General features: G+C 37.9%; 1 protein-coding gene across 4 annotated transcripts in view; it reads left to right on the top strand.

The window, feature by feature from the left end:
* Window positions 1–14,443, top strand: part of RMND5A (required for meiotic nuclear division 5 homolog A (S. cerevisiae)) — a 66,127-nt gene extending 51,684 nt beyond the window's left edge. For 2 of the 4 annotated variants that reach the window (XM_012644243.1, XM_012644244.1), the window contains 5 exons: window positions 3,045–3,211; window positions 3,879–4,044; window positions 6,536–6,638; window positions 8,539–8,693; window positions 9,955–14,443. In XM_012644243.1, the coding sequence (XP_012499697.1) occupies window positions 3,045–3,211; window positions 3,879–4,044; window positions 6,536–6,638; window positions 8,539–8,693; window positions 9,955–10,018 (655 nt within the window). In that variant the 3' untranslated portion in view covers window positions 10,019–14,443. The remainder of the gene's footprint in view (window positions 1–3,044; window positions 3,212–3,878; window positions 4,045–6,535; window positions 6,639–8,538; window positions 8,694–9,954) is intronic. The other 2 variants (XM_012644248.1, XM_012644245.1) reach the window with 2 other exon arrangements.
* The last annotated feature ends 275 nt before the right edge of the window (window positions 14,444–14,718 follow it).

The following is a 14,718-nucleotide window of genomic DNA, read 5'->3' as shown; positions in this document are numbered from 1 at the left end:
GTGTGTGTGTGTGTGTGTGTGTGTGTGTCTATCTATACACATATACATAAAAATATAAAAATGCCAATCATTTTGGCTAACATCCAGGCCAAAGTGTTGAAGTTAGTTGCCTCATTGAAAGAAAATGGTAATTATTAACAAAAGGATATTGAAGAAGAACTTCACTGCCAGTTAAAGATGTTTTCATTGTTTTTAGTTGTCACAAATTCACTAATGTTAAGCTATGTGGAGAAACTGCTAGCATGACTAAGAATGCTGCTGTGAAATTTGTACCCAGATTGCAAGGGTTAGTTAAGGCAGATGTTATGATGCTCATCAGGAAGGCAACCCCATCAGAAACTTAGTGAAAGGCATAGGATTGTGAAGTGGTCATAGAGTTAAAGATAGACTGACTCTCTTATCAGGAGGCAACTGCAGGAGAGTGACTTTAAATAAAACCTGTGCTTATCTGGCCAGTTAACTGTGGCCAATGAATTGAGGTCAAGAAAATAGAAGTGTGGGTTCCTGCATACAATCCAAAGGGTATGAAAAAGAGGCCCTATCAGGCAAGAGATTCACCTTAATGCTTAAATGTTTCTAGGAGTAAAAATGGGGTGTATGTATCATCCTTAGTTTAGAAAATGACATTTTCCCAGGGAGGAAAAAGCTTAGAAATCACTTGCCTTGTGAGATTAATTCTTAATGAAATGTAAAAACTTGTATTCTGTGAATTTGAGTTTCGTGGTATCCTCCCCGCCATCCCAGTTCCTTTTTGTAAGGATATCTATTTACTTTTCTAAACAGCAGGGAGTTGGGAGGAATTAAGCAATGCTAGTTTTTTCCTGATTATTTTGTAGCCTTGTTTATAGCAAAATTTGAAAATGTATAAAAATAAATTAAAAATTACATTGTCTAAAATGCCTCTCCAAGTTAAATGAAGTACAGGTATTCATAGCTTGAAAAGCTTGAATCCGTAATTCATAACTTGGATTACTTTTAGGAAAAGTAATTTGGAGTTACTCTGTTGGCCCTTTCATGAAAAAAGGAAGTGAAGAAATTTTGTTTTCTTTAGCATTAGCTTAAAACGTTATTCCTTTTTAAATATAAAAGTAATATATGTTCATCATAGAAAAATTGGAAAATACAGGATAGCATAGACTATTGTAAAAGTCACTGTAATGCAGACTGCTATTCAGCTGATATTGATTGGTGTGTCTTCCTGGGCTTTCAGCACCTTGGTGCTGGTCTAATAGTTGGTGCCCATAGCTCATGCTATAGCAGTTGATAGATAAATAACGCTTGAAATCCAGTTTTCCCGGAGTCATTACTGTTAAAAATTCTGATGACTAAAAGTTATTTTTCTGTATATCACACTTTCCCCCGCTTTTAATACTATCTTATGAACATTTTCTTATGAAAATGAGATACAGTATTTTCTTCTTTTGTGGATCTCCTTGTGGTCTTTGCCTTTTTTCTATAGCCTTTTATCTTTTATTAAAATTTGTAGTTCCTCTATTTTGCTCCCTTCTTTGACTTTACAAACTCTCGCACATACACCTCTTATCAGAAACAGAAAAAAGAAAAAGCTTAGTGCCTATCCTTACTTGTTAGTAGGAAAGCATACTCATGCTTTTATGAGTGAGAGGGTTGGGATAAACCTTTGGAAAGTGACCTGACTTAAATATACTCCTTGGAACTGGAAGTCCATAAGGTGCCTGATAGACTAGTGGTGGCAAAAACACAGTACTGTTGATACTGTTGGTTGGTGTGGGGCATTCTTTTGATTGCTGCCAGGAGTACCTTGTTGGTGTCAGCAAGTTTACCAGACTTGGTGTTGCAACTTGACTGCACTTATCTTACTGCGAAGCAAGGATCCAAGGCTTACTTAAATTTAATTAAATATTTCCAAGGTCCAGACGATCAATATTTAAAAAATCACTTTGAGGTCAGAGAAGCTTCATGAATTGACCCCTGAGATGTAAATGCATCAACAAGTTAATTAGAATGTTTGTATGCATTTGCTGACCTTTGGGGGGAGGGGTAGGATTCAGTAAAGGTGCAGCTGTGTGAAGTTCGGTCCCTAGTCTACCGATTCATTATGAGTAACTCGAAAGGTTTTACTTCTGTGCTTCATGGAATTACTCAGATTTTCTATTTATACCCAGTTCAGACTCCATTTGTCTTTAGTGAATTGAGTTAGGTAGGGAATATCTGTCCAACTGAGGGTCAAATTCATAGAATATGATATTAACAGCTTCTATATTTTAATATGTTTAGGGAAATAAAGTAATGCTTCCTTATCACCTTATTGCAAAATTTGATTTTAACAGTTGGCTGTATACTTTTCTGCTTTAGTCCTCATCTGACCTGGTGGTCCCAGTTCAAGATTGGTTATTCCAACTGTTTGTACTATAGAGACTTGAGTGTAGAGACACCATACTTCAGATCATTCAAAACTGAATCTCCCTCCCCCCCTTAGCACTAGGTTTGTACAAATCATTTTGGCACAGTGAGATACACTGTATGATATTTGTCTAGGTTTATCTTCCTGATTAGACTGAAAGCACCTGCAGGGAAGATACCTATGTTTACTGTTTTTAATCTCAAAGTCAGTATCATGAAATCTTTCAGTTAATGAAAGTTTGAATGGTTCCCCTTCAGAATCTTTGATTCACATATAAACAGGCCAGTTTAACATTGAAAAGAGGAGTGGAGCTAGGCAATCTGGGCTGACATGTGCTTCAAAGTCGGGCCTTGTACAAGTTCATATGCATCATATGATACCTCAAAGTCATTCTTGTCTAGGTTTAAAACCTTAATAAATATGTAATTGTCATCTAACTTAATATTTTTTCTTTCACTGACTGAAAGGGCCTCTTTAGGTATAGTTGGTGTTATGCTTGCTTTCTTTACAAGTCAGGGCCTAAGGGATTGATGTTATGACAGACATCCACAAGAGGGCAGACAAAACCCCTTTTTTGTGTTAACTAGGTTTCAAACAATTTTTCACACACCTTGCTTATGCTCTTGATTATTGTTAAAATCCTTTTTGCTTTTTCTTCAAGGTGGGCAGTATCAAACCGAGAAATGCTTATAGCCCAAAACAGCTCCTTGGAATTTAAGCTACACAGACTGTATTTCATTAGCTTGTTAATGGGAGGAACTACAAATCAGCGAGAGGCATTACAGTATGCTAAAAATTTTCAGCCGTTTGCCCTAAATCATCAAAAAGGTGAGTCTGTAGTCAGATGATTTTAATGTTTAGAACAGGGCTGTAGCCACTACTGTGATTTGTTTATCTTAACTAGATCTAACACATATTTGCTAATAAACTGAAACAATTGTAGATGATAACCACTTGCAGAAAAAGCTCTGACTGGCACTAGAATAAAAGTGAAACATTAGAGCCTCTTAAATGAGAAGTCAAAAAGAAACATTGCAGATTTTGGGATTTCATATTAAACTAAGAGGAGATGTGAGGAAGATTGAGGTATGCACTTGTTCTTTTCCCGTTCCTGTCTGACCTTGTGCTGCTATTATTGCCATGACAAAGTGTCTGAGGGCCAGGGTGGCAGCTGTTAACCCCATGTGTCAGTGTGGGAGTACTGGCTAGCTCTGCAGCCAAAGATGTGGGGTGACATAATTGTTATTCTTCTAGATAACGGTAATTGTACTGTGTGTGCTGTGGATAAGAAAAATATTTTCCATGCTTTTTCTCTTCCTCTTTCTCTCCATGGTCTGTCTTTAATTTGGGGTAAGGGAAGAAGCCAAGTTTAAGGACCAGAATTATAAAAGACATTGTTAATATATTATTTTAGGCTATATCAGTTTGGGTGGGAATATTCTTGCCTTTCTTGGCCCATTACCAGCAAGCAAACTCTAATGCTTTTTTTATTTAGATATTCAGGTTTTGATGGGAAGCCTCGTATATCTGAGACAAGGGATTGAGAATTCACCATATGTTCACCTGCTTGATGCAAACCAGTGGGCTGATATCTGTGACATCTTTACACGGGATGCTTGTGCCCTCTTGGGGCTCTCTGTGGAGTCCCCTCTCAGTGTCAGGTATGGATATTGGCCCTGTTTGCTATTGAAATATGCACTGTATTAGTCACCTCCCTTTAACTTGTCTAGTTCTTCATATTTAAAGTCAAGAAAACTTTTGTATTTCTGAAGAAAAATGCAATTGGTATTTTAAGGGATGGTCACAGTTGACAGCTGACACATTTTTAGGGCAAGGTTCTCAAAGTGGGGTCTGTGAACCTCCAGGGATCTCGAGAGCCTTTTCTGCAGTGTTGATGTTTACACAGATGGTACAAAAACAATGGTGGGTTAAACTACCAGGAACCTTAGCACAAGTTGAGGTGGTGGTATCAAACTCCACAAGTACTTGCTATATTCCTCACCACCACACTTTGAATTTAAGAGACGCTAATTTTGGCCCAGCGCAGTAGCTCATGCCTGTAATCCTAACATTCTGGGAGGCCAGGATGGGAGGATTATTTGAGGCCAGGTGTGGTGACAGGTACCTATAGTCCCAGCTACTTGGGAGGCTGAGACAGGAGGATAGCTGGAGTCCAGGAGTGTGATGTTGCAGTGAGCTATGATGATGCCGCTGTACTCTAGCCTGGGAGACAGAGCAAGACCCTGTCTCGAAAAATAAAAGAAAGAAATGCTAGTTTTGATTGGGCGTGGTGGTACGCACCTGTAGTCCCAGCCATTCTTGGCCTCAAGCAGTCCTTCTGCCTCGGCCTCCCAGAGTGCTAGGATTATAGGTGTGAGCCACCATGCCCAGCCCAACAAATGTATTTTTGTTTTGGAAAGTATAGTTATTTTTTATAAGAATGTTATTTATGATAACATAGTATGTTTTTTTTTAAATGAATTAGTACCTTTTAAGTTTCTCAGTTTTATTTTCTAATACGTTAAATAATGATAGCTTTAACCCACAAAAACAAAAGCTCTTTGAGATCCTTAATATTTAAGCATGTAAAGGGGTCCTGAAGCCAAAAAGTTTAAGAACCTGTTTTAAGAAAACAACCTTTAGCTCCTTTATTCGTTTAATTCCGCAAGTGTTTTGAATCCCTGCTATGTGCCAGGCACTGTGTGGACTACAAAGATGAATAAGGTACAGTCTGCATTCCACAGGGTGTTCCACCTAGAGTAAGAGACAGACTCATGCAATTAACTGTAATGTGAAGTAGTATTGCCATCAGGTTTTTTGGGGAAAAGACTCTGAAATGGGGATATACATGCAGGAAGTTTTTTGGGATCAGCGCCTGTTGGGGAATAAAAGCAACAGGATTGGGCAAAGAGAAAAACAGTCAAAACAGAGGTCTCCACCTATCCCTGAGGAGCTCTAGAACCCCTGAGGAGCTCTAGAACCGCGAAGGGCCTGTAGAGTTGTTCCACGTTGGGTCTACGTGGGCTTTTGTATCCTCACGTGGAGCAGTCAGTGGATGTGACCCTAGTCTGGTGGCTTTCTTCAACTGAGGACAGTCCTAAAGAGGGACTCAGCTGAGAGTTGGCTGCCTGCACTTCCAGATCTGAGAAATGAATGCTTCCACTCTGAACGGGGGTGATTTGGATTTAGGAGGAACCATGCAAGAAAATGTTGAAGGGGCAAGAATGTCATTAATGACTGATAAGCAGAGCCCATTAAATGTGGTCATTTTGTAAAATATAAGGATTCCCCCCTCCCCTGCACTAATGTCAGATTGTTTTGAAATTCTGTAAAAGCTTATTCTCAATTTCCTTTGGACCAAAAATGGTGTTCTAGCATCAGTTTGCAGACCACATTTTGGGTATCACTGCTCTAGTAAACATATACATTGGAGCAAATCTTATAAGGAAAATAAACTTAAGTATGGTGATACATGTTCTGTAAGGAAGAGAATACAAAAGGGTGTAACATCTTATATATTGTTGTGTGAAGAATTCTGTGTAAGAACATCTCTTTCCCTTTCAAACTTAGATGCTAAAACCACCATATTTGGAAGAACAGTTCTTAATTCCTATTCTTCCTTCATTTGAATTGACGTGTTTTGTGCTTCTTTCTTTCAATGATGGATTCGCCTTTTCAACACTGGATACCAAAGCTGCTGCTTTTGTATATTTTTGTATACATTTAAAATGTGTATTTTAAAACTTTACTGTTCTAATTATTGAGAAATTAAGCTAAAACTAAGTACCCTACCAGATAATGACAGTTATAGTTAGTATTTTTTTAATGCTTGTTTTTTTTTTTTTTTACTGTATTTTCCCTGTATTAGTAAGATTTATTTAGTAAATGTATGATTTTATTTTTTTTTTTTTTCAAACGGGGATTATTTTTCAGTAACTTCAAATATACCGGTGGGCCTGGGGAATAGGGGAGAGAAAACAAGTTATTTTTCTTCTAGTAGAAATGTCTGGGTTTGCTTTTAGCAGAGAAGGCTCTGTGCCATTTCCGGTGGCCGGGGCCCTGGGCACATGAATCTGGAGGAATTGATGTCTCCTTGGACCAAGTGGCCTGACATCTAGCCTGGCACTGACGTTTCCTGTTCTACTTTCCCAGTTTCTCAGCAGGTTGTGTGGCGCTGCCAGCTTTAATTAACATCAAAGCAGTGATTGAACAGAGGCAGTGCACTGGAGTTTGGAACCAGAAAGATGAATTACCTGTGAGTACCATTTTCTGTTGGCTGTTTGCCCTTCCTGCCTTTAAAAGAGTGTGGATGTTAAGGTTTAAAATGTCCACCATCTTGCCTTTATTGTAGGAAATACTATTGTAGCCATTTGACAGGAGTTTTTTGATGGATATGTAGACATGACTAAACAATAGTAAATGAACCTAGTACATTTTGGGGGCATTTGAGGAGTATTCTTAGAATTTTGACTTAAAGTGGCATTGAAAACTGATGAAGAAAAACATCACAAGTGGGGAGGGTTATATATACTATAGCATGCAGTGCGTTCTGCAATGCAGTTGACAAACCATTCCTACTATGATTTTTTAAAATATCAAAGCACTATTAATTTAATTAGATTTAGTTGTGTCTTAAGCATTGGTGATGATGAGATCATAGGTTTGTGTTGGTTCTATTTTTCTAATACCAATTAAAATAAGTATAGATACCTTAAAATAAAGGTCCCTGTAACACCTGCAGTCATTAGTGGACTTCCAGGGCTGTGTATCCACGAAGGCCTCGGTTTTAAACATTAGCACCAATCACTCTAACTTCTCTAAGCAGTAGCTTGTTCATCTCTAAAATGGGGACCAGCCTTCTCTTTATGGGGCTGCTGAAGGCTAGAGAGAAGACAGTCATACTTAGAGTAATTTGGAACACACAGTAATTACTCAAATTGTGGCTGCCATGGTACAGTTATGACATGGAGTGGCAAAGGTATGTGTTGTGCTGCCAAGCCTCTGACAGTAGTCACTAAGACTCTTGCCTGGAATTACTATTCTTGTCATGGTTGTGTCATAGACTCTGAATGGCTAAAATACGCTTTTGGCTTTTTGCTGCTTTTCTGCCACATCTATGCATGGGTTTATCTGCAGTTACCACCTTGTTCTTCCAGCTGGTAACCCTGTCAGTTGGTTGCCCCAGTTTCTTCTCTAAGATCTTTTCTGGTCAAAGGCACAGGTGTATTCCCAGTCCTGAGTGTGGTCAGGACACAAGCAGCACCCGTTCTCCACTGCTGCTTGTTTGATCAAGTGAAAAGAAACTTGAGCCTTCACTTGCTTTGCTGAAGCAGGTGCCCAGCATCTGTCGGTTTCCCAGTTATGTTGTAAGAATCTCTGACATTTGCACACTAGAACAGAGAAGGCTGAAATCTGAATTTGTCTAAAGGCTGTGTGTGGGGTCAGGCTAGGAAAGCAGTTGGAGGTGTGATCTGGCCATCGTTTGTCGGGATTGTTCTGTTACACTTTGTCAACTTTGTTGAAAGAGCCTGGGTAATGGGCTTTCATATTGGGAGCCATTTTAGATTTAGAAGGAAAAAAAACCCAGAACTGACATTTGTGGAGCCTCTGCGTATGCCACCCACTCTTAGCTTTCGTATGATTTGTTTCGTCTGCAGGAAAGAGAAACAAATGATACAAGTACCATGGGCTTTGATGTACAGATTACAAAAGGTCCTGTTAAAACTTGGCTTAAAGCCCCGTTAGAGGTGGTTTCCCTGGACCATTACACACAAAACATGGGAAACTCAGATCTGAAGCACATACAGGAATAAAAGGAGTCACTAAGCTGAGTTTTATCACCTAGCTAAGTGTGCTACAAAATAGTATAGTTACAGAAGTCAAGTTTTTGACTTACAGAATATCACCTTGCTTTTAACTCTAACTCTAGACTTAAGAATTTGGTTTGAAAAGTAGTGTTACAAATAATTTTGAAGGCTAATTTAACCCTTTGCATCCCTAAGACTATCCGTCTTTGAGTTAGTTAGGAGAGTGCTGTAGAAAGTTGAATTCAGATGTGTAAATCTGATAAGTGTTCTCTGCTGCACAGTGCATGTTGTCATGTGGATGGCTTTCTGAAATATAACTTTAGCCTTCTTACTTTTTTTTTTAAACAGATTGAAGTGGACCTTGGTAAAAAGTGTTGGTATCACTCTATATTTGCCTGTCCCATTCTTCGTCAGCAAACAACAGATAACAATCCACCCATGAAATTGGTCTGTGGTCATATTATATCAAGAGATGCCCTAAATAAAATGTTTAATGGTAGCAAGTAAGTTTCTGACTTTTTATGTATTAGTAAATAAATTTTATTTTGGTACTTGATGGGAAGATAAGAAATAATGAGGTTAAATAAATGTATCTAAATTTAGAAATAGATTTCTTAACTGTTTGGCAAAGTAGGTAGTATCTGATCTTTTGTCAGTCCTTTTAATTTGTTCGTGGATTTGGTGATTGGATTTATAAATATGATCTTTCACTCTTAACTTTTTGGTTATGTGATTCATTTTCCCCCATTTGTACATACGGTAGCATACTATAAATTGTTCTGTACTTTGCTGTGTTTTCACTTAATGGTATATCTTGGAGATCTTTTTATATGCTGCAAAAAGAGCCCTCCTTCTTGTGTTAAAACTGCAGAGTTTTCTGCCATATGGAAATAGGATTATTTAGCCAGTTCCCTATTGATAAACATTTAAGTTGTTGTTACTCTAGTGCTAAAGTAAATTACTTTCTACATGATAGATAAATAAATTCCTAGAATTGGACTTGCTGATTCAAAGGGTATATACATTGTAATTTTTTCTAGATAATGAGCCTCAACTTTAAAAAAAAAGAAAAAGTCTCAGAAGCCTATTTTTAGCTTAGGCAGCTAGAAATTTTTTCACTGGTGTTTTTTTCAGATCCTTTATGGTAAGATCCTTCTTTAAAGGGAAGGCCCTGGCTTGTAAAGAAGTGGTTTGTGCCCTTCCCAGACCATGCAGCAACCACCCTGGTAGTGCAGATCGATGGTGACTAGGAGAGCCAGATAGATCGTAGATCTTAGTGCAGACTCTGCTGGTGTCGTGTGCTGCTGTGAGGAAAATGGGCCATTCTTGGTAGAGGCTTGCAGCTGGCATCAGATTTGCTGCCCGTGAATGGAGTATGTGATCGGTACATTTGAAATTCATTTAGAGACCAGTGCAGTCTAAACCTCTGGGGAAAAGAAATTGGATTTACTTCTGAAACCCCAAAAGCAATTTGCAGAAAAGTTGTCTTTGTTTTGCTTACAAAATAATTTTCACTAATTTCCACTGAAGAAGAGGCTTTCAGTTAGGCTCTGGCATGGGTGGTATTCATTTGTGACTCTTCAAAGCTTGGTTAATATTAAGGGAAAGCATAGTTAATCCTCAAAGCAAAATGCAGACACATATGTTGTGCTTATATGTTTCTATATGTGTGTATAATTGTTAAAGATGTAGGAACTAGATGAAAACTGAATGCTCAGTAGTGATCCTGTTTCCTTGATTCAATGTTTTCTTTCTTGTCTTTAGATTAAAATGTCCATATTGTCCAATGGAACAAAGTCCAGGAGATGCCAAACAGATATTTTTCTGAAGAAGTAACTTTAGTTTGCAATTTGTAAGTGAAACTGAATTGTGGGCACATTTCAGAAGAGAACGTTCCATTTAATGCAGCTAACCAAGGACTCCCGTGTTTATATAAGCTAATGCTCCAGAAACTTTGCCAACATGTTAGTGTACACACACTGAGGGGAGTGCTCCAGATGAATATTATCATAGGGCTTTATTATATTCTTGGTCTTCATTTCTGATCAAGTAAATACACCAGCAGTTGTCATTCAATGCAGGTTTTTGTACTTAATTATATGGTGATTTTTTTACTTTTTAAGAGCAGAAACAGAAATTGACCTCCTTGCCATGTGTTTAATATTTCTCCTGCTTTTACTTTTGTCATTTTCTTGATAATTGTAAGCCTTGAGAGTGTTTGTGAAAAAGTTTTATTTCCTGTTATGTATACATAATTAAATGAAAATTCTTGAGAAAAAGTTTGATAAATCGAATTGTGGTTATAAAACTAATTTACTTTTTTTTTTGCTTAAGGAAGAAAGCTGTGATAGATTCCAAATTTGCTTTTTGATGTTTCCCTCTGCTCCTCCTCCAAGAAGTCAGCACACCTGCATTTGAGCTCTGCTTGTAGCCCCAGCAGGCTGCCTGTTTAAAATTTCATCATTTAGCAGGCTGGTGTGAGAAGTCTTCCATTAGAATAGAGTGGAAAGGAGTACTATTGTTTTTTTGCTTTTATTGCCAAGAGGTGCTTGTTTTAAAAAGTTTGTTCAATAAAATGAAATTCTGAAGTTAGAAGTGTTCTTAAGTTGATATTTGCTCTCTTGGTCTTGGTAGCCCTATTCTCTGAAATCTGCCATCAGGACTTGGCTATCTATTGCATCTATATATCATTGCAGACACAGTGTTGTGCGTGTGTGTATATATGTGCACCAGCATCGAACATTGTGTATCTAGAAGGGAAGAAGCATGTTTCAGTCCTAAAATGCAGTTACCAGACCCATCATTTTAAATCCTTAAAGTTAGAAGCTAGCATATTTTCTGTAGTGCGGAATACGTTTATTGCTGTTTTTGTGTTTGAATAGTATACTGTTCAATGCCTCTCTTCTGCAACGTGTATCATCTCATTGACTGTGAATCTGTATATTATTCTAATGGATACAGATAATGATCTTTTGTGAGGTAGCTTCATTTAATGCACTGTCCAGAAATAGCCATGTGTAAGAGTCTTTCTCTGTATGATGAACTACATGGAAAAGACTTCTGTGGACATAATTCTGACTTAAACTCATGAAGTTACTTCTTTATGAGAAGAATGTTATATGGAAATCACCAAATATTTTGCAACTTTATTTCATCTGACATGGAACTGAACATCAATATAGGAATACTTTCATGAGAAAATGAAAAAAGAAGAAAACAGAAGCAAAGAGAATTGTGGCACTTCACATTTTCTTATGGACTTAGTTTGAAGGAGGGGGGACAGATTTGGTGCTAAGTAAATTGGAAGCTGGCAGCATTTGTAGTAGTACATCAGCCTGGATGGTTTATTCTGAAATGTTTACTTGGGAGAGCTAGGATTTGTTTGTATAGGAAAAGGGCACTGCAGAAAAGCCCTGCTTAATTACCGTGTGGTCAGGCTTGTGTAGGTGGCTACTGTGTGCTGTGTGGGTTAGCCAGGAATTGTGATTGGCCTGGCTCAGTGCTTGCCTTGTCCAACCTCAGTCTGGCCCCACAGTGAATTTTGCCCCATAATTCTGCTTCGCTGTTGGAATCCTCTATAAAGTTCCCCCTCTCTCCACTAAAGCAGTGAAGGAAGAGAGCAGAGATAAGCTCCTTGGACTGCAAAAGAGAAGGTAGAAAATCCAGGCAACACTCTCGTCAAGGGTGTAAACTGGTTTATTATATATATATATTTTTTTTTCCCTTTGAATTAAAACCTAGAGTTTTTTTTTTTTTTTTTTTTTTTTTTGAAACCTTTTTCTCCCTAGGCCAAGTTTAGCTTTATTCAGAACTTATTCTCACCTTTCCACCCCAAACACCTGTACAACATTTAGGCTTCACCTAGATTTGAATGATACAGACGTGCTCTAGAGGTTGGTGATAAATATTTTTGGTAGCCAGACACTTCACACAGTTGGCTCGGGCCACTTTTAAGGACAAAGGACAGAGCTCTGTTTTGTCCCTCTCCCAGTGTTGGAAGTCCTGCTGACTTCCAACAGCTCTGCTGACTTCTGTGCAGCTCATGAAAACTTCACAAAGATCATGCTTTAACTGAAGCATTTGACTTTACAACTTTCTGTGTAAGATCCTTGTAGTCCCACTGGGCGGGATGAGGGTCAAAAATTTGAAACTCTATTGATCTGACAATTTAACATGAAAATTTATGTCTTGTGACCTTCTTTAAGTGCATGGACCTAAAATTCATTGGAGACTAAATGTGAAGGAGAGGTGGATTTAAAGAGGCCGGATCTTAACCAAAGATGCTAAAGTACAGCATTCTGTCCTTCCTACTCTAGAAACACCTTCTCAAATGGTGTTTTGACCATATCATCGCTCGTGCTATCTGCATTTCAGCAGTGCGGGAGGATGCTATTTGTCTTTCTCTGCCTCCACTTGCAAAAGGTAATGGTAGAGGCAAGGTTTTTTATAGTCAGACTAATTATAATAATGTACATTGAAAACAATTCAGAATGGTTTCTTAAATTTCTTTGGGAACCATTTCCATTTATCAGTTGTGGACAGAGGCCATGGAACTATGCTAAACCAATAAAACCTTATTATCAAATCTTTAGCCAGAGCATCTGTGTTTTCAAGTACAGTCTTTACAATGGCTAAGGTTGTCTTTTGATCTTTTTTCTCCCTTGTGTAATCATTGCAGATGCCATTTCTGTTGTTTTATTGGTGATTATATGAGACTTCTAATACATAAATGAACGGGTATTGGTGCCTCTTTGTTTTAAAAATTTTGAAGAAAAGAGCCACCTCATATTCATAGGGTGTGTATTTTGTGAGTGTGTAGCATTTAATTGAAATTAAGAAAGTTATGAAATCTTTTGTTTTAACTTTTCTGTAGCAGCTAATGCATACAGAGACACTAAAACCCACACCACATTTTGTGGGGAATGAGGATCCTTTTTTATCTCTCCAGGTGGTCCCACAGGTTATACAGTTTAAATTCAGTATTCTTTATGCTGTGAGTTATTTCAGCCTCAGTGGTTTCAGCCTTTGGGTTTCAGCCTTTGGATATTGCAAAAACCAAGAGCTCTTGGTTATCCGCACAAGACAAGCTGCTGGTAGACTACATTAGCCCTCTGGTTTTCCAGCTCAACCTCTGATCAAGTGGACTGACAGCCATGCTGGCCAGTCTGTTTAGTCAGCCGACTCAGGTTATTTTCAGGGAAGGCATGGAGGCATGGTTTGATTAGTTTCATCACTAGGACGTGTAAGGTGACAACACAAACCAAATACCTTTCATTACTGAACTCTACATGCATTATCTTTGGTAACACTAGAATGCTATGGTCTTGAGGGAATGTTAGTAAGGAACACATAGAGAAGGTTGGTGTTTCACAAGCCTGTCCAGCTGTGGCAGGTTTTATGTGGTACAATAGTGTTTACTATAAGCAGGTACAAGCTTCATGAACTATTCTTAATGAACTATAATTGAATAAATACCAAAAATAGAATGACAAATGTATTTTAATAACAGATGAGGCAATTAGTTTTAGGGTGAATTTTCCACTGTTTGATTTTACTTCAAGACATAGCGAGAGAAACAAAGTTTTGTTTTCAAGACATTTCCGCTACAGTTTTAAGCTGTATGGGGCATATGCTTCACTTCCAAAGAGGCAAAGGCAGCTGGAATTGGCTTACAGCACATGCTTTGTTTCATGTTAGCGGTGAGGACCTACACTCTTATTTAGCAGTCACTTAACCTTCTCCAGTAAGGCAGATGTGGGGTTCACTAGGATTTAGTGCCTGATTTTTTCTTTTGGGAAGGGATGGGAGTGAATGTAATAGGGCTGGGAGGGAAGCAGGAGAAGAAAATGGGAGCGTGAGTGAGTGTGCATGTGTCTGAAATTCACTATTTGCCGCACCTGTACCTAACAAGGAGCAGGTGTTTGATGTATTTTGCTCATGACTGCAGTGTGCATGTATTTTTTTTTCCTCCTCTGTGTTTTCTAAACTTACACTAAAAGGATTCATCAAATCATCTTGTTCAGATGTCTCAGGATTGTATTTCTTTTGCTTACCCTGTGCTCTTGGGTTCTATAGTATTTCTATAATTATGTAACAAGAATAGTGTTGCACTGTAATCTATCATATAGAGCTATATGTATGGAAAATTTTGATCAGTTTTTTAAGAAATGTATCCTGTTTGCAAAGGCACAATAAAGTTGCATCTTATAGACTATAGGCAATAAAGCTAACAATAAACCTTATTTAACACAAACCCTATTCATATTCTCTGTTCATTTGACTTTTGAAAAAATCTAGCATATCCAGTAGTTTCAGGGATTTCATTTTAACTTTAAAAATTCTGATATATTTAATTTATAAATTTCAGGCTGATATAATAGAGTTTTGGAAAACTGTAAGAAATGCTTTGTTAATATGTGTATTCCTATGTAAAACACATGGCTTCTCCTGTGTATATTTTTAAAGATTAAAGAAATGCACATTGTAAAAGTGTTTTGTGGAACCGGTCTGTATAAATGTGCCAGGTGA

Source organism: Propithecus coquereli, unplaced genomic scaffold (assembly GCF_000956105.1).
Source record: "Propithecus coquereli isolate 6110/MARCELLA unplaced genomic scaffold, Pcoq_1.0 Scaffold208, whole genome shotgun sequence".
Lineage (NCBI taxonomy): Eukaryota > Metazoa > Chordata > Mammalia > Primates > Indriidae > Propithecus > Propithecus coquereli.
The sequence above is the reverse complement of the archived record's forward strand: the minus strand, read 5'-3'. Positions and strand labels throughout refer to the sequence as shown.